The sequence below is a fragment of the Panicum virgatum genome, chromosome 7N, assembly GCF_016808335.1.
Source record: "Panicum virgatum strain AP13 chromosome 7N, P.virgatum_v5, whole genome shotgun sequence".
In the NCBI taxonomy this organism is placed as follows: domain Eukaryota; kingdom Viridiplantae; phylum Streptophyta; class Magnoliopsida; order Poales; family Poaceae; genus Panicum; species Panicum virgatum.
In genome coordinates, this window is record NC_053151.1 from 26,196,535 (window position 1) to 26,221,509 (window position 24,975).

Genomic DNA, 24,975 nt, shown 5'->3' on the forward strand with positions numbered 1-24,975 from the left:
GTGACATGTCTAGTAACATCAATTTTGTATTCTGAAAATTAAAAAGTTTTTTTTGGGAAGTTAAAAAAATAAAAAGTTTGACAAGCTACTGTAAATAGATTTATATATTACAATGAGAGAAGGTGGTTAGTTTCTTCAAGTTGGAAATATCGGTATGCCAACAGAACAATAGTTAAACCGGAAAGGATAAACTTCATCTAAACCCAAAAGTGAAAAGACAACCCGTTGAATACCCTAAGGATTAGTGCTATTATGCTAATTAGTCGCAGAGGACTGGAGAGAAAGGGGGAAAAGAAAGAGAGGAGCTTTACTTTTTCATCCGACAAGATAACAAGTGATTATAGCCGGGACAACACTGTAAACCACCATCTATTACTGAGGCCGTGTTCGAGTGTCGTGCTGTTGTGCCAGTGATCTGACTCTGACGGCGACGTCTCCTCTGTTTTTACACTGTCACAAACAAGGCTCTGTGGGCCCTCACTCACATGTGATGATGTGGCCACCAGATCCAATAGTAACTTTGGGAGGTACAGCACGCGCGCTCTGTGTGCGTCGCTCATAGGGAGGGCCCACTGGCAGCACCATGAAAATGCTGAGGCCACACGTACGTAGTAAACCAGATAGACAATAGGGCTATACAAGTTGAACCGGATCAACCATTCAACATGTATGGATTAACTTGAGTCCAGGTATTGGGGCCTCTACGGCCTCTTTATAGCATGATTGCAAAGGTTCTTTACGAGGAATACTAGTACTTCCTACTTTTTGCGGTCCTAGAAATTTCTTTTTTTTTAAGCTCATGTAAAGGCTTTTAAGTGAATCCTTGTAACAATGGTAGCTAGATTACTGTGATTTGGACTACTAGTGATTGCAAAATAAAAATAAGCTTTGCCGCCTTGAGTCAAGTGTACAACTTGTTACTGTATATATGAGATTGTGTAGCCCATTCTATGAAAACTATTTTCTTAAATAAGTCAAGTAGGCTAAAACTCTATTTAGTAGGTAATATAAATATGATATCGATGTTGACTAGCTACTTCTGACTTTTTTCATCTTCATATAAAACTACTTATGCTTTCCAATAAAATGATGCTTTCATGTCTTCATATATTTACATGTGTTACAAGCTTTGTGTCGTGTTTTTATCAAGTAATAATCTATGGTGAGTTCATTGTAGATATTTAAAGACGGGTGTATCATATCATTTTGCTAAGCAATGTGATCATAGCCTCCTAAGCATGTATTGATGTGTATTTTTAAGTTCAAGGATTCCGAATAGGAAAGTTAAATGGACACTTAAGATCTTCGGATCTTCTAATATCTATAACACTCCTAATATGGTACAACATAATATAGATCGCGAACAATGTTAGAGTTCCACATGCATGCCCTAACCGGATTGTTTGTCTCCATATTACCACTGATGCTAATATTGTAGTAGAAGTCTATAGATCTTGTAGTAAAATTAAAACTCAAATGACACATTACTAAAGTATTAGTTAGAGGTACATCTTGCCGTTGAAAAGAAAGGTAAGGTGTAATGAAAGAGGACTCTTTCACAGCTCACACACGATGCATTTACTTGGAGAGCTTCCCGGCTTTCAACCACCTACCTTTTCTCCCACTGGTTGTAGTGGGTGTAATCCGTAGTTTAGCAAACGAGCTTACTCTGATGCAGTGGTGTGCACCCACCATTTCTCTCAAGATCACTGTTTACCGATGTGGACCACGGAAAGGGGTGTGAGCATGAGGTACTCAGCAAGCCTGCCTTTTCACTTGAACTCTCCATCTTCTACATGAGTCAACCAAAACTTATGGTATAAATTGGTACTAAACAAATGGTAAACTTTTTTTTTCCACTAACACGGGCCCTAAGCAATGCTTTGCACAGACTCAACAGTCAACAGCTACAGACGTCAGACCTATTTATTGCCTTGTATCCACCTCGCCACCCTGCAGCATTCACTCACCCACTGGCCACTACTCACTCCCTGCACATCCACCTCTCTCCTCTGCCTGCTCTTGCTCTGCATCTCCAGCAACCAAGAACATGCAGGGACGCAGGGGCACCGTCACAGCAGCATTGGTGTGCGCGGCGGCGCTGCTGCTCGGCGGCGGCGGCTGCGCCTCCGCGCAGACGGCGGTGGAGGACAAGATCGGCGGCCTGCCGGGCCAGCCGCCGGTGGGCTTCGCGCAGTACGCCGGCTACGTCCCGGTGGACGACGCCGGGAAGCGGTCGCTCTTCTACTACTTCGCCGAGGCGGAGACGGATCCGGCGGCCAAGCCGCTCGTGCTCTGGCTCAACGGAGGTAAAATTCTCTGCCTTGCACTGTGCATGAGCTGCTGAATTATTGCCCTGGGGGGATGTCAATCTGGCGTGGCGTGCAAGAGTAGTTTGATAAGACCTGGGTTGAATAGAAATGGAACATCATGAATGATGCCAGTGAGGAGAAGGGAGCTCAATTTTCAGTGGAGATGCACATGTGGCCACCAGATATTTAACCTGTTCAGTTCTTACTTCCCAAAAAAAACTATAAAAAATATTACTTTTTCAGGGGGTAGAGAGTTAAAAGTGGACCTTTAGATTTTATTAATCTTTAGAAGGTAATTCTGGTTGAACATGGAAATGGAAATGGAAATAGAAATTTAGCAAATAAGTAAAGCAAAAAAGGCTCATAGATAGCATCTTTAGTTCTTTATAGGGAAGGTATAGGATGAAATCAGATTCCCTCTAGGATTCGTATCAAGATTGCTTTCCCCCTCCCTTTGAAATTGTGCTCTGCTGCCATTGCAATGTACTATTCGTTTTTCTTGGAGAGAGATTCTGATAATGCTCTTGCATGTGAATGTAGGACCTGGCTGTTCATCTGTGGGAGTGGGGGCATTCTCAGAGAATGGGCCATTCAGGCCTAGTGGCAACGTGCTAGTGAGGAATGAGTATAGCTGGAACAAAGGTGAGCGTTTCTTGCAAGTTGTAACCACACCAAAGCAAAACTTTTGGTGTACAATGGCTCCTTTTGGTTGGTCCTTTCTTTTCGGTGGAAAAAATTCAGAAAAATTATGAGGTGTTAATTTCCCTTTTGGTACTTGTTTGTTGTTCCAGAGGCCAACATGCTGTATTTGGAGAGCCCTGCAGGAGTTGGCTTCTCATACTCCACTGAACCTTCCTTCTATCAGCGTGTTGGTGACAGCATCACAGGTGAGTTTTAATCATAGCTCATTTTTGCTGTGGAGTTTGACTTGCAGGCTAATTCTTCTTGGGGCGTTTCAATTTCTGAAGCCAGAGACAATTTGAAGTTCTTGCAAGGCTGGTTTCCCAAGTTCCCACAGTACAAGGGCAGGGACCTGTACATTACAGGAGAGAGCTATGCTGGTAAAGCCATTTTACTCCACTAGCATCTGGAAGTTGCTCCGATACTGAATTTGTCACTTCATCTCCTAACTGGCAAGATATTTCTTTATTTCAGGCCACTATGTCCCACAGTTAGCGCAGCGCATGGTTGAATTCAACAAGAAGGAGAAGCTGTTCAATTTGAAAGGCATTGCTGTAAGCAATTACTCACAAGCCTAGCAAACTACAGCTACCATACAAAACCTCAATTTGCATCCTTTCAGGGACTAGACAATATCCTTATTGCCTCTCTTTTTTTCTTCTCATCATTGACATGATAGCTTGGCAACCCCGTCCTCGAATTCTCCACTGATTTCAACTCGAGGGCCGAATTCTTCTGGTCGCACGGCCTGATATCGGATTCAACCTACAACATCTTCACAACTGTGTGCAACTACTCGCGGTATGTCACCGAGTACTACCATGGCTCCCTGAGCACGGCCTGCGACAGGGTGATGAGCCAGGTTACCAGGGAGACCAGCAGGTTCGTCGACAAGTACGATGTCACCCTGGATGTCTGCATCTCTTCGGTCCTGATGCAGTCCCAAATCCTCGCCCCACAGGTTGTAGGCGTTGCCAGTGTTAACCATCTGAGGCGTGGTAGCATGTTATGTTGCTGACTCTCTCTTCTGTTTGTGTTCATCGTGCAGAAAGGGAGCAGGGAGCTGGATGTGTGCGTGGAGGACGAGACGATGAGCTACCTGAACCGGAAGGACGTGCAGCAGGCCATGCATGCCCGTCTCAGCGGCGTGCAGAGGTGGACGGTCTGCAGCAGGTGTGTGATCCCTATCTGAACTATCAGCGTTCAATTCTGCATTTCCTGATCAAGGTTGGCGCTGCAATGTTTGGCCCAATTGAGCAGTGTTCTTGAGTACAAGCAGCTGGACCTCCAGATCCCCACCATCAACATCGTCGGAGCGCTCGTGAAGTCCGGCATTCCCGTGCTGGTTTACAGGTGATCATCTGAAGAAACAGATTGCTCGAAGTTGACAGCTGCATACAGAATGCAAGAGTTTCCATTTCAGGCAATGCAGAAGTAGAACCTGACACTGAAGAATACTCTCGTGTTTCTTGCCTGCATTGCATTTGCAGCGGCGACCAGGACTCGGTGATCCCGCTGACGGGCAGCAGGACGCTGGTGAGCCGGCTGGCGAGCAGGCTCCGGCTGAACACGACGGCGCCGTACCGGGCATGGTTCCAGGGGAAGCAGGTCGGCGGGTGGACGCGGGTGTTCGGTGGCAGCGCGCTGTCCTTCGCGACGGTGCGGGGCGCGTCGCATGAGGCGCCCTTCTCGCAGCCGGAGCGGTCGCTGGGGCTCTTCAGGGCGTTCCTCGCCGGCCGGCCGCTGCCGGAATCGTTCGAGTGATGGAGTGGGGAATTCTTGGCAGCCGCTAGAGAGGAATAGAGAGCCTCTTGCTCGTGTATGTTTGTAACCATGCAGATAGCTAGCTCATCGTGATCCGGCTGAGACTGCATTCGGTTTCATCTCCAAGTGTAACAAGATGTCCTTGAAATCGAGGAGAACGTGTTGTCAGATGTAGAGATGCAATGGGAATATGTTCCATTTCACCATCACTCTCTAGTGCACTTCAACACTCGGATACCTGTGGAGAAGGAAAAAACTATGACATCGCTTGAATCCACAATGGTTTCTGGTTACTGACACAAAGAATAAAAACAAGCACAGTGCGTATCAATGAACAAAAGGTTAAAAAAACCCAAACACAGTGCATATCAATGAACAAAAGGTTAAAACAACCTGAGTTCTCAGGCGCCATAACAGCATATCATTATCTACCAATGTTATCTGTGACTTGAATAAGTTACATTCATACACAACTGGGAGAATAAGTACAACAGTGCAAGCGATAACCATGTCATCATGCTTGCAGAGCCCTAATGAAGTAATGATACATGTAATTGCAGGAAACTGAAAAGTCCCAAGTTTTTTTTTCAAAAACAACGCAACTCAAGGTCTAAGCATACAGTGTTCTCGCTGCGTCTCTGCCGATTCCTTTCCATAGCATTCCTACTGCCTCACTTCCAATGGAATTTAAATACCAAGGAAAGCTGAAGAGTCTGCAGTGGGCGGGCGAGCGATGTCAATCTAGTTTTGCCATCATGAGGAACCCAACTGTCTTGTAAAGAAGGCCATATTTCGGACCAAAGAGTTTTCGACCTCAGTTAGGTACTGAGAGCAGGTTCCAGGGGCTCAGCAACACCACTACCGCCACTCAGGACTATAACCTTGCCATCAGAATCCACATCGGCAATGGCAGAGTCACCTTCTTTCACCTCACCAGCAAGCATCTTCTCAGCCAGACTATCCTCCAGAAGCCTCATGATAGCGCGCCGCAAAGGCCGGGCACCATAACTTGGGTTGTAACCTTCGTCAACAACTCTATCACGGAACTTCTCTGTAACCTGGAGGTCAATGTCCTTAGCCTTCAGCCTGTCAAACACTTCTTTCAGCATAATGTCCGCAATCTCCTTCACCTCTAACTTCGTCAGCTGCCGGAACACAATCATCTCATCCAATCTGTTTAGGAATTCTGGACGGAAATACTGCTTCAACTCCTCGGTCACCAGGCTCTTGATCCTGTTGTAGCTAGTGTCTTTCTCATCATAGTCAAGGTCGAACCCGATCTTGCGGCCTCCCTTCTCAATTACACTGCTCCCAACATTCGATGTCATGATCAATAGTGTGTTCTTAAAGTCAACTGTGCGCCCCTTGCTGTCAGTTAGCCTCCCATCTTCTAAGATCTGAAGCATCATGTTGAAAACATCTGGATGTGCCTTTTCAATCTCATCAAAGAGAACAACAGTGTATGGACGGCGACGAACTGCTTCAGTCAATTGACCTCCCTCAGTGTAGCCAACATAACCTGGAGGTGATCCAATGAGTTTGGAGACAGTATGTCTCTCCATGAACTCACTCATGTCAAGCCTGATCATAGCCTCCTCTGAGCCAAAGTAGTAGGCTGCCAGCGCCTTTGCTAATTCTGATTTGCCAACTCCAGTAGGTCCAGAGAATATGAAGCTAGCAATAGGACGGTTTGGATTCTTCAGCCCAACACGAGCACGTCGAATAGCACGGCTAATAGCTTTGACAGCTTCATCCTGACCAATGATACGTGTGTGTAGTGTCTCCTCCATCTTAAGGAGACGATCAGATTCATCAGATGAGACTTTCTCCACAGGGATTCCAGTCCAAGAGGAGACAATATGTTGAATGTCTGCCTCTGTGACAAGAGGACCAACTTCACCAGATTCAGTCTCTGCTTTAATCATTTCTTTACTCTTGTCAAGAATGGCCGTAATCTGGGCCTTCAGCTCCATTTCCCGATCCCTTAATTCACCAGCCTATCAAAAGAAAAAACTGTGATAAGATAACATGGACAATATTTTAGAAGTAGTACAGCCAGTTGACGATCCATGTAAAATTACAATTGCAATAGAGCCTAGGTTACATTCAGAGAAATTTTTTCCCTTTTCCATGGGACAGTCAAATCAATTCATACAAACAATAATGATGAGATGACATGGAAAGATAAGATGGAGATGGTAGAGAATTCATGGTCCACTGAAAAGTGAAAATGGTCAGACCAATGTATAGTTGTGCAACAGTAATATACCTTCTCAAAATCTTGGCCTCGTACAGCCTCGTTTTTCTGCTTGGTTATCTGCCGGAGTTCTTTGTCCAGCTCTTTGGCTTCATCAGGGAGCTATAACACCAAAGAACCACACTCAGCAAGAACAATAAAGTGAAGCATATTGTTTGTAGTCTAAAGAATTCAGCATTAGTTACCTGGGCGTGCCTCAGCCTAACACGAGATCCAGCTTCATCAATCAAGTCAATGGCTTTGTCGGGAAGGAAGCGGTCACTGAGGAAATGAGAGCAGTACAAAATTACGTTTTTATCCAATGATTGACAAATATAAGCACAGATACATCCTCTCTTTGAGGAACACTTTCTTTTCAATCACCTAAACCGTATAAATTTTATCATTCAGCAATAATCATATATTTTTTTACTAACCTAAAACAAATTTTCTTGGATCCTAGAATGTGCAAAAGGAAATTACTCAAAATCTCTATAAACAGATAATTGGAACAGTTAGGTCCCAGGAGAGATCCAAAATACCATGTATTTCAGATAAATTAAGGTTGAAACCTAAGTGCTATGCAACTTAAAACACCTGTTTTCTTTAAGAAAAAATCTGAGGCGAAGGGAACAATAGAGTGCAAATAAACTTAGCAAAGTCAGGATAATGTTATAGAACACACAATTAAAAACTTCTCTTGGAGCATCTATTAATTTTTTTAAAAAAAAACTGCACATAATTTTTCTATTCAAGGGAAAAGTAAACCGAAGGGCCAAAACAAAATATATGACTACATCCTAGCCATGCCGAAGTGTCTTCTTCAAAAGCAAAATGCAGCAAAATATAAGACATTACTTAATTTTGATGTATTGCGAACCTGATATACTGATAAGACAGCTGTGCGGCTGCAATTAAAGCTTCATCTGTGTATCTCAGCTTGTGATGAAGCTCATATCTTTCACGAAGTCCTCTTAAGATTTGTATTGTTTCATCAACAGTAGGTTCAGGAACCTTAACTGGTTGAAACCTTCTTTCCAAGGCAGGATCCTTCTCTATATGCTTCCTATACTCATCCAGAGTTGTTGCACCAATACACTGCAGAGGACACAGAATATAAAAACAAGTGATTAGCTAGGGACAATCACACAATTCTAGAGTCACTGTAGATGAGGCCTTCGTCACTTTCTCCAAAGTCCAAACAAAACCAGCCATATGGACAGAATGCAAAGTCAGGAACTTATACCTGCAGTTCACCTCTGGCAAGAGCTGGCTTCAAAATATTAGCAGCATCAATTGCACCTTCTGCTGCACCTGCTCCAATCAGTGTGTGCACCTCATCAATAAAGAGAATAATGTCTTCATTTTGCTTAATTTCCTCCATAAGTTTCTTCAGTCTCTCCTCAAACTCTCCACGGTATTTGGTTCCAGCAACAAGGAGCCCCATGTCAAGAGTAATAACCTGACCATACAATGGGAGAAATACTGATCAGATTTCCAAACAATATATGGATAACTAGGGAGATATAATTTACCACTATAATTTGCAAAGCAATACTGATAATAACACCATCATCTGATAGCATCATAAAACAATTCTGATCACAGTAATCACACTAGTGCAAACTAAAGAGTAACATAAATGCTTCTAAGTTCTCAAAACTTTTCGATGGGTAATTATGGACACCTAATGCCAACCAGTCGACAGTTGAAAAGTAAATTCACAAAATAAACCTGGGTATGTTACAAACGAAGTTGCACAGCAAAGGAGGTACCATAATTCATAACAAACTACTTGTAAATTAGTGTAACAAATTTAGTCCCAAAAGGGAATCTTGGAAGAAATGAAATAGTAATATTTACACAAGCATAGACCAAAAAACAAATATAGTGCCCACGTGACACAGGATGGTCCAGCTAACCTTCTTTCCTTCAATTGTTTCAGGAACATCTCCATTGGAAATACGTTGAGCAAGCCCCTCGGCAATAGCAGTCTTACCAACACCAGGCTCTCCAATGAGGCAGGGGTTGTTCTTTGTCCGCCTGCCCAAAATTTGAGTCACACGCTCGATTTGATCCTGTCTACCAACAACTGGGTCCAATTTTCCCTGCACGAAAAGATGGTGAGATTTTTTTTTTATCTTCAATAGTTACATACACAAGTAGCAAGCACAATGGGGAAAGAGGCAATACCTCTTCTGCTAATTTTGTCAAATTTGTACCATATTCTTCAAGTGTGGGCATCTTCTGGCCACTGCTTCCTCCACCAACTCCAGCACCAACAGCTTCTGTGCTTTCACCAACCATTCTTATGACCTGCGCAATGGACATCATGTCAAAATCACTCCCTGAAGAATTTTGATTCAAAGGAAAAGTGGCCAAGAAAAGCAACAAAAGAAGAAATTTACCTGGGTGCGGATGTTGTTTGGATCAGCACCAAGGCTTTCAAGCACACGGGCTGCAACACCTTCACCCTCACGAAGTAACCCAAGGAGTAAGTGTTCAGATCCTATATAGTTATGCCCTGAGGAATGAAAATGGAAGAATGTAAGTGAGAATATGCACATACTGTTTTACAACAAACTAGTATCCAAGGGTAGCAGATTCCAAACTCGAAAAAGGATGAATGTAAACAGCTAGACAACTCACAAGGTTCTACCTGAATTCAAGACGAGCAACACATAATCTTCGAGAACGATATGATAGTTGGAATTTCACATTGTGCACCTTATATTGCAATGTAAATGTATACTAAAGGATCATCACTGTGTGTATTGATAATTTAGTAGGAAAGTGCCTCATTTCTACTCAAAACCCACATGATTTAATGGTTCCCACACTTGCAATCGTTCTGAATCAATAATTAGTCATAGATTCAAACACATCATACATGTTAGTGACCAACTCACAATATATCATTCTCAAAAAAGAACAAACATACAATAAGCACTTCGCATGTCCAGTATCAGTATGAAGTGAGGACAAGACACCATATTGGCAATAAACGAACAAGAGTATTTACATTGAACCAATTAAAAATGTAGAAGTGCGTCAACAAAGCTCACAGTAAACAGTAAGCTCGGAGTAAATTATAACAAAAACTATGTATATATAATTTTATACAACAAAAGACTAGTCTCATAGAGCAGCGAATTCTAAAACCAAAAATATGGACGGAAATGAATGGTACAGAAGCACATTGCTATATTGTTTAAGGACCAGACAATCTGATGTGATATCACAAGGTTTCAACTGAACCAAGTAAAGGTAAAAGTAAGATCAGCATAATCTTCAGGAACAATACTGTAGTTATCATTCCACAGTCCACACTTCTGCGCACCTTATAGTGCAAAAAGATTTCTGCTCAAAATCCCATACAATGGCCACCCTTGTCAGTTGTCAGTTGGTGTCATTCTAGAACTTACTATGAACAGATACTATAGGTGAAGACATGACCATTCAAACCAAATGACAATTGGATTACAACACAAAACTACCAAAAAATGTGAACAAGTGAAGGTAATACCTAGCTGGCGGGCTTCTTCAAGGGAGAGTTCCAGTACACGTTTCGCGCGAGGCGTGAATGGGATTTCAACAGCCACAAACCCACTTCCTCGCCCAATGATCTTCTCAACTTCCACTCGGGCATCCTTAAGATTGATTCCCATAGACTTGAGAACCTTAGCAGCAATTCCGGTGCCCTCACCAATAAGCCCCAGCAAAATCTGCTCCGTCCCAACAAAGTTGTGGCCCAGACGCCTTGCCTCCTCCTGCGCAAGCATAATCACCTTGATTGCTTTTTCAGTGAAGCGCTCGAACATGGCACGAACCACCCCTCTTGTCGCCGATCCTCTGGGCCTGGCAATCTGGCTTGCCACGATAGCGCCAAAGTCACGCTTTACCACGGACCTCGTGTCCAAAAAGTTTGTTTGACGCAGCCCTTGGAAGCTGCCAAGAGTAAGGGTCCTTGTCGGCATATTCCGCACCATTGTGGCATTTGTTCTGGCTCTTGCACGCACACGGAACCGACCAGAGTTGCTTCTGTAAACAGTCGGGACAATCGCAGACTGAACTAGAGACCCCTCCATACTGAACTATCAAAAGAAGATCCCAGTCCCCTATCTACAAGCCCTGAAAAATTGCAAAAAGAACAGAATTAAATTTTAAGGAATATCACGAAATGTTGACAGATGCAGCAAAGCGAACTAGCTCCCCTGGAAGAAATGAGTATGCAACAAAATTTAAAGGTGACAACTATCCACAACCAAGGAATTGCGAAGCAAGCACACATAAAAATGGCAGTAGGTCTAGAATAGATTATATGTCCCCGAATCAACTCTAAAGTCTTGCGCTTCCCTATGCCGACACTTCAGCATTCCACATTGGCTGCCCCTCCAGGCGTCCACCCGTTCTACGCCACCAACTTAAAGGAAACAGAATCAACAGGCAGGGTTGCTTTGTTCAGCCGACAAGACGGCGTCTAAATCCTATCCAAGCAAGCCACCGCAAGCGAGAAACATCTAGCCGAGGAGACGCGCATCAAAGGCCACGCCGCCGCAGCTAGCCGCGCCGCCCGCCAGGAAAGCACCCCGCGGATGCGCCGTGCTGCCAGCCTAGGTACGCGCCGCTGGGACCTCAATTCCCCCGAACCACGCCCGGGTACACCGACAGGCACCCCCGAGGGCATCCGACTGGGGGAGGGAAAGGGAGCAGGGAGATTACCGCGCCGAGGTCCGTCTCCCAGGGAGGGGCCGTGGAGCGGGCGCCGGCGGGAGCGCCTCGACCCTGCGCCGGCGAGTCGGGCGAGCCCTCTGAGGCGGAGGAGGAGACCGGACGGATGCGGTAGCTGCCTGCCGCGGTAGTGGGGAAGGCAGGCAAGGAAGGTGGAAGAGAGGTCTGGAGATAAGGAGAGGGGAGGAAGGCGACGACGACGAGGCCCGCTGGTCTGGAGCCGGAATTGCCCAAGTGCGAAGCCCATTTAGCCCAATGGAGGCCAGTAACCTGACCAGCGGGCCGCTTTGCTTTCTTTTTTATTTTATTTAAGTTGTCTAATCTTAGTAACTCTCCTGTTTAGTTGGAGTGCCTCAACTTTTAAGCCTAATTTGGAAGCAAGGGGAGCTAAACCCAGGAAATAATAAAACCTCCTATCAAGAGCTAAATGTCCTATTCAAATGACATCCTCGTAGATTGCTCATGGGAAGAGTCAGTTATTCCAAAAGGATTTAAATTTCTCGTTTTGTTTTGGCCCAGTCTAAAGTGGTCTAGGGCTAACGTTACATGGATTTATGGTTCACATGGCCAGCATTTTTGTAATTTAAGTGCGTAAAACAATTATCAAAACGCCTCTAAAAATTTCGGGAAGAAAACGGAGAGCTCATCAAAATATTATAGCACGTGAAAAAGGTCAGTAGGAGCTTTTAAGCGATCAAAGCGGACGAATAAGCCAGGAATGGAAAAGTTTGCACGGAGCGCCAGTACATGGTGGTTGCTGAAATGGACGAATAAGCGCCAGTATCTTCACCAGTTGTCCAATAAAAATTTCGCAATAAGATATTATTAGAATATCTTAACATTACTTTTTATAAACTATTAGAAAAGATGCTTTTACAGTTTTCCACACCTTATCTCCGTACCAGCCACCGTATTACAGACCAGCGGGATTCCATACAAGTATACAACTACCGTATTACTGGCCAGCGGAGACACGGATCTCTGCATATCCCGAGCAATACTTTACCATCACTTCTTCCGCCAGCACAGCAGCGGAACATCACAGCAAAAAATGATCTAAACAACATCGCCAAATTTACAACCTAAAAGCACAACAGCGTGACATCACAGCAAAAATTGATCCAAACAACATTTGCTAAATTTACAACCTTAAAGAACAATGACTTTGAAGTTCAGTTGTAGCATCCAACAACCAGCATGAAGCAGTATCTTTGTAAGCCACTGTTATTGGAGGCGGGGATAAGTTATATTCTCATAAATAGTTGGAAGGTTACGTACAACAGTGCAATCATATCCGTATCTTACTGCAAGCATGACCTAGTAATACAGTAATTGAAGGAAACCAAGCTTCCAACATCCTTCCAAATGATAAAGCTTTCAAAATCCTTTCAAAAACAAAGCACTTAGGATCTAGAATCCACTTTGCCCCTATCTATTCATTTCCATAGCATTTCTACTGCCTCAATTCCAAAAAGAAAAAAGGAAAGAGACCTAACGAAGGGCTAGTGATGTATATCTAGTTTTACCACCATGATTCATGAGGAGCCCCAGTAAGATGTGACGAAGGCCATATTCCAAACCTAGGATTTTCAGCTTGACTAGATGCTGAGAGCAGGTTCCAGTGGCTCAGCAACACCACTCCCACCGTTCAGGACTACTACCTTGCCATCTGAATCCACGTCAACAATAGCAGAATCACCTTCTTTCACCTCACCAGCCAGAATCTTCTCTGCCAGACTGTCTTCCAAGAGCCTCATGATAGCTCGGCGCAGAGGCCTGGCACCATAGCTCGGGTTGTAACCTTCGTCAACAACCCTATCGCGGAACCTCTCAGTGACTTGGAGATTAATGTCCTTCGCCTTGAGCCGATCAAATACTTCTTTCAGCATAATATCAGCAATCTCCTTCACCTCCAACTTTGTCAGCTGCCGGAACACAATCATCTCATCCAATCTGTTCAAGAACTCTGGCCGGAAATACTGCTTCAACTCCTCCGTTACCAGGCTCTTGATCCTGTTGTAGCTGCTGTCCTTCTCTTCGTAATCAAGGTCAAATCCAATCTTGCGGCCTCCCTTCTCGATGACACTGCTTCCGACATTGGATGTCATGATAAGCAGTGTGTTCTTGAAATCAACTGTCCTTCCCTTACTGTCCGTTAGTCTCCCATCTTCCAAGATCTGAAGCATCATATTGAAGACATCTGGATGTGCCTTTTCAATCTCATCAAAGAGAACAACCGTGTATGGACGGCGACGAACAGCTTCAGTAAGTTGGCCACCCTCAGTGTAGCCAACATAACCTGGAGGTGACCCGATGAGCTTGGCGACAGTATGTCTCTCCATGAACTCACTCATGTCAAGCCTGATCATGGCTTCCTCTGATCCAAAGTAGTAGGCTGCTAGAGACTTTGCTAATTCTGATTTGCCAACACCAGTTGGTCCAGAGAATATGAAGCTAGCAATTGGTCGATTCGGATTCTTGAGTCCAACACGAGCACGGCGGATAGCACGGCTAATAGCTTTGACAGCCTCATCCTGGCCAATGATGCGTGTATGCAGTGTATCCTCCATCTTAAGGAGACGGTCAGACTCATCAGATGAGACTTTCTCCACTGGTATTCCAGTCCAAGAGGAGACTATATGTTGAATGTCTGCCTCTGTGACAAGAGGACCAACTTCGCCAGATTCAGTCTCTGCTTTAATCATCTCCTTGCTCTTGTCAATAATAGCTGTAATTTGGGCCTTCAGCTCCATTTCACGATCTCTTAATTCCCCTGCCTGTCAACGAACAACAATTATCAGATCACATGGACAGTTCTAGATGCAGTATAATTGTTTCGGCATCATGACTACTGATTGCATTAGAACTTTTTGTAGCATCCAGAACAGGTTTTACCCAGACATGAAGCAAAAATGATTAGATCAATTTATATATTTACAGACACACACATTGAGTCTTTGTACAGAGCAATTTTCAGAAGTTATACCTTCTCGAAATCTTGGCCGCGAACAGCCTCATTCTTCTGCTTGGTTATCTGCCTAAGCTCTTTGTCCAGCTCTTTGGCTTCATCAGGCAGCTATGATATATAAATGACATGTTTAGATAAGAGCAATGCAGCTAACTGTATTTTCTAGGATAAGACGAATTCACTGGTAGTACCTGTGCATGCCTCAGCCTAACACGGGATCCAGCTTCATCAATCAAGTCAATAGCTTTATCAGGCAGGAAGCGGTCGCTGGTGAAATAGTAAAATAAAGGAAGTTTGTTAAAATTGGAATTAAAAAAAAAGATTTATCAGCAATCAAAGATGTAACCATTCCTTCACTAGTAAAAGAAAAATTTACAAATCCAAAAATAGAAATTCTACATGAGGTTTTTGCTTCTAGGAGCGACCCAAAACACTGATCATGTCCCATGGATGAAGGAGAAAACAGCAAAGCTCAAGCAGCTAGCTCATCTAGCAGTGTCCTGGAATACACTATTAAACATGCAAGGACTGAGGGTAATATGACTAATCATTTCTCGATGGACAATCGAATCAAGTATTCCTACTATGATGGTAAATCTTAATTCACTGTAGGCCATTTTCACTCACCCCAGAATAACCAAGGAAACAGCGACAAAACTGCCACTCTACAAATAAGTGATTCCCAGAAACTTATCAACCACACCATGGCAAGGTCAAACAAACTTTTAAAAGGTAAAATTGCGGCCAATAAATAAAACCAGCAGCGGTACATATTTCAATGGACATGATATAAGCCAAAGTTTTATAAAAGAACAGTGATAATAAAAGCGTGATATGATGCATCACAGACCTGATATACTGATATGATAACTGTGCTGCAGCAACTAGAGCTTCGTCTGTGTATCTCAGCTTATGATGGAGTTCATATCTCTCACGAAGTCCTCTTAAGATCTGTATTGTTTCATCAACAGTTGGCTCTGGAACTTTAACCGGTTGGAATCTTCTCTCCAATGCAGGATCTTTCTCCATATGCTTCCTATACTCATCCAGAGTTGTGGCACCAATGCACTGAAGCAATAACAATATAGTTATAAATTAAAGGGTGAATTTGAGCAGTTCATATGTTATTTATGGACATGGTTTATAAAGTAAAGAAACAGCTACTAGAGTCAGCTACGATAAGGGCCATGGGAACTTTGGATTTAACAAGACACAAACGACCAAATTCGAAATCAAGAATCTGTACCTGCAGTTCACCTCTAGCAAGAGCAGGTTTCAAGATGTTAGCAGCATCGATTGCACCTTCAGCTGCACCAGCACCAATCAGCGTGTGCACTTCATCAATAAAGAGAATAATGTCTTCATTTTGCTTTATTTCCTCCATAAGCTTCTTCAATCTTTCTTCAAACTCTCCACGGTACTTGGTACCAGCCACAAGGAGCCCCATGTCAAGAGTAATAACCTGGCCCAAAGAAAAAGTGTTCAATTTTCTGAAACGCCATGGGGGTAGTTAGGAAGAAATAATTTATTTCAAATCCCGCCAATCACAGAATCGCATCTCACGCTAATGGTATCGGTATAGTGTACAAAGCCCAACGTAAGCCTTGGCATGTTACAGTAGGTACTTACGTGGTAAAAGCAGCATGTTTGTCAGTTGTCACTACAAACTATATAATTTGGAAGTGAAAATGATTAATTCCAACACAAGGGGCACATCTAGGAAGAATTAGCATAGTGCAACAATCCATTGACAACTAACAACATGGATCCAAAATAGGTTAGCCTAACAAACCTTCTTTCCTTCAATTGTTTCTGGAACATCCCCATTGGCAATGCGCTGGGCAAGCCCCTCTGCAATAGCAGTCTTGCCAACACCAGGCTCTCCGATTAGGCAGGGGTTATTCTTTGTTCGCCTGCCCAAAATCTGGGTTACACGCTCAATCTGGTTCTGTCTGCCAACAACTGGGTCAAGTTTTCCCTGCAGCACACGGTGGTTAGACTTCATTTCTTTAATAGCTCACTTGTGTGAGAACAAGCCAAAGGGGGACACGAAAAATACCTCTTCTGCCAGTTTTGTCAAATTAGTACCATATTCCTCAAGTGTGGGCATCTTCTGGCCACTGGCACCTCCACCAACTCCAGCACCAACAGCTTCCGTGCTTTCACCAACCATTCTTATGACCTGCACATCATGTCAAAATTTGACTACCTTCGAAAAATTGACCATGAACAATAACACTAAAAGATAATTACCTGGGTACGGATGTTGTTTGGATCAGCACCAAGGCTCTCAAGCACACGGGCGGCTACGCCCTCACCCTCACGAAGTAGCCCCAGGAGTAAGTGCTCAGATCCTATATAGTTGTGCCCTGAATCATGAGCAATGACGAATATTAGTGAAAAGGATATGTACCTTTTTTAAAAGCGAAAAATAATCTCACAAGGTCATATTCCAAACTTAGAAATGAATAGACATAAAAGCGGCTAGCTAAGTGGCAAGACTGTTTCTGGTACTAATGACTCGATAACTGATCACTGATGTGATCTCAAGGTTTCACCAGAGAACAATAAATAATACTCCCTCCGTCCCATAATATAGTTATATAGTACTTTTAGGTTTGTCCTAAGTCAAACTATCTCAGGTTTGACTAGGTTTATCAAAAAAATAGTCACACCTACGACATCAAATATACACAATAAAATTATATTTCATGATAGATCTGATGATACTAATTTGGTGCCACGGATCCTAATATATTTTAATATAAATTTTCATCAAACCTAATATAGTTTGACTTAGGAAACCACAAGAAAATACTGTTGCACTGCTATGAACTATGATTGTGCCTACTTTATACACAAACCCTGCTGATCTTTATGGCCTTTTCCATTTAAAGTATAATTCTGAACCAGCAATAAGCCATAGATTCAAACATAATACATGATGGCGAGCAATCAACTATGCATAATCATGCATTATGAAGTTAAATTTTCATGTCTAATAAGGAACAGGGGTTTTCCAATTAAAAAGAAACTAAAGTTTAGGATAGTCGCACTAAAATTTGATGTTATGCCTACAGAGCCATGGATATAGCAAGCAAGGTATACTTAGAATAAGACTATAATATGGAACTAGCTGAAATCTGTGCATAGGTGAAGAATTACCTAGCTGGCGAGCTTCTTCAAGTGATAGTTCCAATACACGCTTCGCACGGGGTGTGAACGGGATTTCAACAGCCACAAACCCACTACCTCGGCCAATAATCTTCTCAACTTCCACTCGGGCATCCTTTAGATTAATTCCCATAGATTTCAGAACCTTCGCTGCAATCCCAGTTCCCTCACCAATAAGACCTAGTAAAATCTGCTCTGTCCCAACAAAGTTGTGGCCTAGACGTCTGGCCTCCTCCTGCGCAAGCATAATCACCTTGATGGCCTTTTCAGTGAAGCGCTCAAACATGGCCCGAACCACACCTCTTGACGCTGAACCCCGTGGCCGCGAAATCTGACTTGCTACGATAGATCCGAAGTCACGCTTGATCACAGACCTCGTGTCAAGAAAATTTGTCTGCCGCAGCCCTTGGAAGCCTCCAAGAGTAAGCGTCCGCGTCGGCGTACTGCGCAACATCGTGGCCCTCGCGCGCACACGAGATCGACCAGAGCTGCTCCGGTGTAATACGGTGGGAACAATCGCAGACTGAACTAGAGTCCCCTCCATATTGAACCGGTCAAAGAATCCCTAGCCAAGTGTCAATGAAGCCTGCAAGCGGTACAGTATTTGGTATCATAAGACAAATAACACATGAAGCTAAGCCACATAGCACTTTGTGATGCAGAAACAAGTTTGCAACTATAATTGTGCAGTGACAACAGTTCATTAAGGAGAAAAGATAGCACTCGATAACCCCCCCCCCCCCAAAGATACATATTCTACAATTCAACTGGATAGATATTAGTATAACACCAAGGATCCAATTAGGTTCACAAATATAACAAAATTAAAGTCCCCTTCACATCCCCGAGGAAGCATGCAACACGAACATGAGGGGGAAGGAAATTAGCGCAACAGCCAAGAAAGCAATACCACTAGCCATTACAGATCACAGTTAGAACAAGCAACAAAAATATATCTTGATACTATTTATCCATAATACATGGGTGCACGCTTCAGCAATTAGCGTCGAAACAAATCAGTTAGCCTAGGCTCCATCTTTATTACGCTACCGACTTCAACCAGGAATAATCCGCGGGCATTCCTGCCGGTTCTAACGACTAACCGCCACCGGCGACCTTAATCCTATCAGTATCCACACCTCCAAAGGCAGGGAGGAACATCCGCAGGCGCGCCACGAAGTTCGGCCCCCAGATTCATCCGCAGACGCACACCCACCCGGATTAAAACAAATGAACCAAACAGGTGACGGGGACGGGATCGATTGATTCGGAGGCAGGGAAACCTGAGCCGGACGCTACGCCGGCGCCGCAACGGAGCCCTAGCGAGGGCAGGGAGGGATGGGGCGGCAGCTCTCGCGGTCGGGGACGGGGGAGGGGGAGGAGGGTCAGTGGATAAGAAGGGGAGACGGCGACGGAGATGGCTACGCGACGGAGACGGGAGACTTCGCCGAACACGTGCTCTGCCCTTTTTTTTCTTCGCCCGAGTGCGCAGCCCAACTAGCCTGGGCAGCCCGTTTGGCCCATATTGAGCCTGCACCTCTCTCTGGCCCGGCCTTTACCGACTCCACAACCCACCAAAGCCCACGACCGGCCCGCCTCGTTGCCGACTCCAGAACCCATCGGCCGTCTCCGTCGTCTTCTTCTCCAGGTAGGTGCCGAGCGCATCGTTCTTCCCCAAACCCTTGCGATCCCCAACTCGAACCCCCTCCCACCCACGGCCAGAGCCGGGGCCCGGGACCAGCAGGACCTTCGAGGAGCCTCCGGAAGCCGCGTCGTCGATGGCGGCCGAGGGCGGCGGGGGGCAGGAGGCGTTCGAGGCGCGGGTGAAGCGCCTCTTCGACGCCGTGCCGGACTCCTCCTTCCCGGCGGCGTCCTGGTCCGTGGCCTCGGGCGACGTCGAGCGCCTTCGCTGGGCGAAGCCGTCGGAGGCCCGCGACGCCGAGGAGGAGGCCGCGGGCAAGGCCGGCCGCGGGGACACGCCCTGCGCCTCCGCGTTCTACGACGCCAACGGCTGCCTCCGCGGGCGGAGGCGCAGGTCCAGGCAGGAGGAGTTCGAGGGGGACCTCGACGACCTGGATGAGGACGAGGAGGAGGGTATGGGCAGGGGGAGGAAGACGGCCGAGGAGGACGAGGAGGAGGGGGTTAGGGTTAGCATCGGCCTCGACCCGACTCTGGATCGGGAGGTGAGGAAAATTACCTTCGGTCACTCGTTGATTTGGCCAGATACTTGTGCCCCATGATAAGCTGTTCTTACGATGTCATAATTGATGCTTGCCATTATGTTGGAAGTTGGAACTAAACTCTGAATTAAGGTTAGGATCAAATCAACTTTTGATCTTCAGTATATGCCTGTTTTAAGAACAAATTCTACTTAGGATTTGTTGCCCTCCTAACTAGGGTTCTGCATAATTTGGACAAAGAGTAGGCGGAGAAAATCGGACCACTGTATTGATGAGTTTCTCTGTTATTTTTGCCACCTATGACCTAACTAGGGTTCTGCATAATGTTGTTGCATTTTGGCTTCTGTTGGAATGGGAGTGTTAGGATTCAAATCCTTAGGGTTTAGTACAAATATGAACTAAAACCTAAAAACTTCCTAGCCCCCTCTTTCAAAGCCCTTAATGGTTTTTTCTAGGCCATCAAGGGCAGTTTGTTATTTGGAAGGGATCCTGTCCCTATCTCCTTTTGGTTATTATGAAGTTGTAGGTAGTATAAATGATGAAGCATGTTATTGACTAATGGGATATCCTAAGTTGAGTGTGATATTCACTGGATGTTGAAAACACTTCAAGTAACTTAACTGGATTATTCTTCGATGTTTGTTCACAGCCTGTCATTATGATTTGTCATCCCTATGGCCTCTGGTTTGTTTGTATTGGTAATCTTACAAGAGTTGTTTTTTTTTTTACAGGAAGAGGAGGACAAGTATGACAGAGAGGCCTTTGGTAGAGAGGATCCTGCAGACCGTGTGTACATGAACGATATAATGGATGATGGCATAAACATGAGCATCAACAGTATAGTCCCTGACCTCCTTGATGATTCCATTGAAGACGTTTACCGTTTTTCGAAGGATCCTCGGGCAGACATCAGGGCAGCATCTGCAAGACTAAGAGAAGATGATGGTTTGGCTAAAGATGGTAACTCTCACTATGCCGCTCAGGCGAAGGAGCTCCCTACTGTAGGAATGCAGATAAAGAAAGCTGTGGAGGATGTCAATGTAAAACCTATACTGAAGAGGAAGGAGGAGCAAGCCAATTTAAAACCAAGGAAACGTGTCAGGTTTGATGCCAGTGTTAAGGTTCCAGAGTCGGATATGTTTGAACATGATGAAGATTCTCCAATGGTTCCTCAATCCATGGATGTAGTCACAGAGAAGGAGAACACGTCCACTCCATCTGAGACTCCTGGGGTTCCTGACTACATAAGGAACCCTTCAAAGTACACACGTTACACCCTGGATGTACCAGAGTCTAACGAAGCCTCTAACAGGAGAGCTCTTGCAGATCTGCATGATCTGTTAGGGAAATCAGATCCCAACAAGATACATTCTGGGACCCCTGTTGAGATTCCTAGCTCGGTCACGTTCATTCCCCGCAAAAAGTCAGTTGATGCGATGGCAGTGGATGAGGGTCCCAGAACTAGCGATTCCAACTCATCTGTAATTGGTATGGTGGCAGGAGCCTCTGATGAAACTGATCAATGTGAGATGGATGAAGATGACAGCAAAGCATCGTCAACACCACAGATGCATACGAACTCAAAGGCAAGCTCCCGTCGTTACAGGTCAATTAGAACTGATGGTGATGATGAGTGAAACTGACAATAGCAGAGTCCGTAGTCCAATGTTTATTTTAAGAATCTTTCAAGTTTCAGATTTCCATATGTAAATCGGGATATATGTATGTGCCTTTGCTTTGGTCTTATGATATGAGCAACCAGCTTTTATTACTTTGGTGTTACTCGTATTTTTAATTGGTCTATAATTGCTTATACTGGCCTAGTGGGAATAGCAGAGGAACTAACCCTAGACGGTCTGTCATCAGATATGCACTTCAATTCCTCTGCAGGATCCAGAGCCAGCATAATACAGAGTTTTGCACCATGGAGGCATACAGATACACATTCCATGGGTTAAAAAAAAAAGGGCATCCCATTTCAGGTTTCTGACCAAATTTCAGAACCAACCCACAAGAACAATAGGATGCCAAGAACCTGTATCAATCTGTACATTCTTCTGTACATTCTTGCAGCGTTTTATTTACGGTGCTCAAGACACATCCTGTGGCGGCTACAGCTTATCAGCAATTCTGTAGAGGGCATCAGCCACCTTGCCGAGCACACCGAGCAGGCTGCTCACCTGGTCCTTCCTCTGCTCCCTGTCCAGTCGGCTGTTGATGTTCTGTGCCTCCAGCTGTGCCGCCACCATCTGGCTACTTCGGTCTAGGATCTCCACCAGCTGCCCCTGCAGGTTGGTCATGGCAGCTCGTCCAGAGGTGTTGTCATCGCTGCGCTGCCTCTTCTCCCCATACTGTGCTGGTGAGTCCTCCGTAATTTGCTCTGGCTGCTTTCTTTTTGATGTGCCTGCTGTTCGGAAACATGGCTGATTGTTAGGGATGAAACCTACTCAAGCTTAAAGTTCTACTGCTCTTAATTTATTTGGGTTGCATGTTAGATTATTTGATTATAGAAGTATGCCTAAACATTCAAGTGGATACTGGATTGGTTGATTATTAGAAGGGGACTAAGAATCTAAGATGATCACTGTGAAGCGAAGATGCTGAGAACAAAGGAGCAGTCATTCCTGCTCCCCATGACTTCAGAATCGATCGAAAGATTTGAAAAGAGAAGAGGATAATGGATGTTTCTCAATCAACTCTCCACCTCCACGTGTTTACATGGTAATTGGATTTAATAACCGAGGATTCCCTATGTAACAGATGATACAATAAAGAAAGATCACTCTGTAAGTAGCAACAGATAGCATCAGTTTCTTCCGGTATTAGCTAGAAAAGGGACCCCATTCAGTCAACACATTGCCTTGTGGGCATTGATTCCCAGCCAGCACCACCTGATGTTAAAACAATTCTTCTTATCGTCGAGCAGTGCTGACTCATGAGAAAGATTGTTGGTTCACAAAAAAGGGAAAAAGGTAAAGCTAGTGTTTCACAATCTTAGGATGAATGAATCTAAAAAAAATCTTTCGGATGAATGAGAAATCGACACCACGCTGTCTCGTACTTCTGTGCTGATTGGACTTGTTCATGATATGTTTGTTAGACAGTCTCTGGTTTTGGTTTTAAATAGTAGGAAGTGAAGTGATGCAATGGTTTATATATAAATTTCTGTCCGTATTACGCTTGGGCTGATCAAATCAAACCAAACCAATGGAACAGTAGGAAGTTTCTGCAGAGTACCTTGCTCGGAGCTCTCTTGTCTGGGCACATCAGCCGTCTTCTCTGCAAACGGAACAGTAGCAAGTGAAGCTATATCACCCAAGTAACAATTCGATGTCAGGAACCCAAGAGAAAGAGAAAATTGGTTGCTTGAGTGATTTTGAGCTTTATGTGTCATCAGCATGAACATAAGCTTGAGAATTTTCACCCTCTAAGCAATGAAACAGGAACGCAGCAACAGGAGAACAGGGATGAACAGAACAAGGCAAAGATAGCCTTTTATCTCCGAATGCTTAGACACTTCCATGCAGAAAAAGCTCGCACTTTTAACCTCGAGCAGCAGCAAAAAAGGGAGCAAAAAGGCTCCGTGCGTCGAGAAAGGGGAAGGAGCAGCAAGTACGAAGAATGGAACGAATTGCTCACCGGAGATGGGTAAGGCCACCGGCGCCGCCGGCGGCGTCGGCGTCGGCGTCGGCGTCGGAGTGGGGCTTGGCGTGGCCGCATCGTCTTCTTGATCATCCTCGTCCTCAGACGACGAGAACAGCCCGGCCCCATCGTCCCCGCGGCCGCCGTCGATCGCCGCCGCGGTCATCTCCGCCTTGCTCTCCACGTCCACCACAACAGGGCGCGCCGCGGCCGTGGCCGCCGCCGCCGCCACATTACCGACGGCGCGCCCCTCGAGGATGTCGTACACCTCGCGGTCGAAGAACCCCGGGAGGCGCCTCTCCCGGCGCGCGTCGTTGCGCATGGCCCAGAACGAGGCCTCCTTCCTGGCCGCGAAGACGCGCTCCCACTCCCTGATCTTCTTGTAGTCGCCGGCGAGGTTGCTCCAGCGCTTGCGGCACTGCACGGGCCCGCGGTCGACGCCGTGGCGCCGGCAGTACTCCGCCACCGCCGCCCACTTGGTCGGCTCCGCGCCGCCGTCGCCCCCCCTGGCCCGCCCCCGGCCGCGGCCGCGGCCGCTCCTCTCCACCACCCGCTTCCCCTCGATGAGCACCAGGATCTCCTGCCGCGTCCACCGCGGCAGCCGCGACCCGCGCCCGGTCCCCACGCCTCGGGCCTCGCCGGCGTTCGACATGCCGCCCCGGCCTACGGCGACGTCTCCTCGGCCCCCAAGAACCGGCGCAGCAAGCAACAGGGACGCAGGGGGGCAGCAGGAGGGACGAGACAACAAGGGTGTTTGTTTGGCCCTCAAGGCCTCAACTCTAAAGCTGGGGATTAGGAGGGAGCTAATCAAGGTTAAGGACTTTGATTAAGGGTTAGTGGTGGCTCCTCTCCTCTCATCCCAAAGACTAGTAGACCTCTAGAGCTAGAGGGAGGAAAACAAAAGGCTGGGGGAGTGGTTTGTAGCTTGCAAGGTAGGGCGAAGCCACGGTCAAATGAATCATGGTGCACAGCCCAAAGAACTAATATTTTTCAACTAATAATTTTCCTATGATTATATGGTGAAATAAACTTTAGTTCGTGGTAAAAAAAGTTTACCCTGGTGCGTGGGCATCCGTGTGAGTGATTAGGAGGGGAAAGGAGCTTGGAGGAAGAATTAGCAAGTGGGGGCTCCAACAGCAACAGGGGTAGGGTAGGTGTTTGAGGGCTAGGTAACCTACTTGTCTCGATTTCTCAGCGAAAGGGTGGGGAACAGTGAGTGGGTACTGTTGTGATCTCAAGCCTTTTCTTGATGATCTCATAAAAACAATTTGGAGGCGAATATCCTCC

The 24,975-nt window shown here is 45.4% G+C and overlaps 5 protein-coding genes across 6 annotated transcripts; 2 read left to right on the plus strand and 3 right to left on the minus strand.

Moving 5' to 3' along the window:
* Window positions 1-1,655: 1,655 nt before the first annotated feature.
* On the plus strand, window positions 1,656-4,966 carry LOC120682868 (serine carboxypeptidase-like 45). The gene is made up of 9 exons (XM_039964895.1): window positions 1,656-2,309; window positions 2,853-2,954; window positions 3,104-3,199; window positions 3,281-3,373; window positions 3,468-3,547; window positions 3,673-3,954; window positions 4,042-4,166; window positions 4,254-4,346; window positions 4,484-4,966. The coding sequence occupies exons 1-9, from the start codon at window positions 2,051-2,053 to the stop codon at window positions 4,755-4,757; spliced, it is 1,404 nt and encodes a 467-aa protein (XP_039820829.1). The 5' UTR covers window positions 1,656-2,050; the 3' UTR covers window positions 4,758-4,966.
* Window positions 4,967-5,129: 163 nt separating this feature from the next.
* Window positions 5,130-11,941, minus strand: LOC120682866 (chaperone protein ClpC1, chloroplastic). The gene is made up of 10 exons (XM_039964893.1): window positions 11,716-11,941; window positions 10,520-11,124; window positions 9,402-9,517; window positions 9,187-9,309; window positions 8,916-9,101; window positions 8,240-8,455; window positions 7,874-8,091; window positions 7,200-7,275; window positions 7,027-7,116; window positions 5,130-6,754 (listed from the first exon to the last, which is right to left on the minus strand). Exons 2-10 carry the CDS (start codon window positions 11,079-11,081, stop codon window positions 5,576-5,578), a joined length of 2,766 nt encoding a protein of 921 aa, XP_039820827.1. The 5' UTR covers window positions 11,082-11,124; window positions 11,716-11,941; the 3' UTR covers window positions 5,130-5,575.
* Window positions 11,942-12,930: 989 nt separating this feature from the next.
* On the minus strand, window positions 12,931-19,351 carry LOC120682867 (chaperone protein ClpC1, chloroplastic-like). Its single transcript, XM_039964894.1, has 10 exons — window positions 19,150-19,351; window positions 17,858-18,452; window positions 16,946-17,061; window positions 16,752-16,874; window positions 16,485-16,670; window positions 15,939-16,154; window positions 15,543-15,760; window positions 14,884-14,959; window positions 14,711-14,800; window positions 12,931-14,501 (listed from the first exon to the last, which is right to left on the minus strand). Exons 2-10 carry the CDS (start codon window positions 18,408-18,410, stop codon window positions 13,323-13,325), a joined length of 2,757 nt encoding a protein of 918 aa, XP_039820828.1. The 5' UTR covers window positions 18,411-18,452; window positions 19,150-19,351; the 3' UTR covers window positions 12,931-13,322.
* Window positions 19,352-19,473: 122 nt separating this feature from the next.
* LOC120682869 lies at window positions 19,474-21,821 on the plus strand. The gene is made up of 2 exons (XM_039964896.1): window positions 19,474-20,049; window positions 20,778-21,821. Exons 1-2 carry the CDS (start codon window positions 19,645-19,647, stop codon window positions 21,681-21,683), a joined length of 1,311 nt encoding a protein of 436 aa, XP_039820830.1. The 5' UTR covers window positions 19,474-19,644; the 3' UTR covers window positions 21,684-21,821.
* Window positions 21,822-21,907: 86 nt separating this feature from the next.
* Window positions 21,908-24,650, minus strand: LOC120682870 (trihelix transcription factor ASR3-like). 2 transcript variants are annotated; one of them, XM_039964897.1, is made up of 3 exons: window positions 23,686-24,650; window positions 23,284-23,325; window positions 21,908-22,453 (listed from the first exon to the last, which is right to left on the minus strand). In XM_039964897.1, the coding sequence occupies exons 1-3, from the start codon at window positions 24,338-24,340 to the stop codon at window positions 22,158-22,160; spliced, it is 993 nt and encodes a 330-aa protein (XP_039820831.1). In that variant the 5' UTR covers window positions 24,341-24,650; the 3' UTR covers window positions 21,908-22,157. The 2 variants fall into 2 exon arrangements, with proteins under 2 accessions (XP_039820831.1, XP_039820832.1); XM_039964898.1 differs by having other exon boundaries at window positions 21,908-22,450; window positions 23,686-24,642.
* Window positions 24,651-24,975: the final 325 nt, after the last annotated feature.

Bases quoted from the DNA above. Each gene is read 5' to 3' on its own strand.
- LOC120682867 (XM_039964894.1), bottom strand. From the start codon at position 18,410: ATGGAGGGGACTCTAGTTCAGTCTGCGATTGTTCCCACCGTATTACAC. The intron at 16,671-16,751 runs GTATTTTTCGTG...CGTGTGCTGCAG, and splicing joins TGACAAAACTGGCAGAAGAG to GGAAAACTTGACCCAGTTGT. The intron at 14,960-15,542 runs GTCTGTGATGCA...CTATTTCACCAG, and splicing joins TTATCATATCAGTATATCAG to CGACCGCTTCCTGCCTGATA.
- LOC120682870 (XM_039964897.1), bottom strand. From the start codon at position 24,340: ATGTCGAACGCCGGCGAGGCCCGAGGCGTGGGGACCGGGCGCGGGTCG. The intron at 23,326-23,685 runs GTGAGCAATTCG...TTCCGTTTGCAG, and splicing joins GGTGGCCTTACCCATCTCCG to AGAAGACGGCTGATGTGCCC. The intron at 22,454-23,283 runs GTACTCTGCAGA...GTTTCCGAACAG, and splicing joins ACAAGAGAGCTCCGAGCAAG to CAGGCACATCAAAAAGAAAG.
- LOC120682866 (XM_039964893.1), bottom strand. From the start codon at position 11,081: ATGGAGGGGTCTCTAGTTCAGTCTGCGATTGTCCCGACTGTTTACAGA. The intron at 9,102-9,186 runs GTATTGCCTCTT...CTTTTCGTGCAG, and splicing joins TGACAAAATTAGCAGAAGAG to GGAAAATTGGACCCAGTTGT. The intron at 7,276-7,873 runs GTTCGCAATACA...TCATTTCCTCAG, and splicing joins CTGTCTTATCAGTATATCAG to TGACCGCTTCCTTCCCGACA.
- LOC120682869 (XM_039964896.1), top strand. From the start codon at position 19,645: ATGGCGGCCGAGGGCGGCGGGGGGCAGGAGGCGTTCGAGGCGCGGGTG. The intron at 20,050-20,777 runs GTGAGGAAAATT...TTTTTTTTACAG, and splicing joins ACCCGACTCTGGATCGGGAG to GAAGAGGAGGACAAGTATGA.
- LOC120682868 (XM_039964895.1), top strand. From the start codon at position 2,051: ATGCAGGGACGCAGGGGCACCGTCACAGCAGCATTGGTGTGCGCGGCG. The intron at 2,310-2,852 runs GTAAAATTCTCT...ATGTGAATGTAG, and splicing joins CGTGCTCTGGCTCAACGGAG to GACCTGGCTGTTCATCTGTG. The intron at 2,955-3,103 runs GTGAGCGTTTCT...TTGTTGTTCCAG, and splicing joins TGAGTATAGCTGGAACAAAG to AGGCCAACATGCTGTATTTG.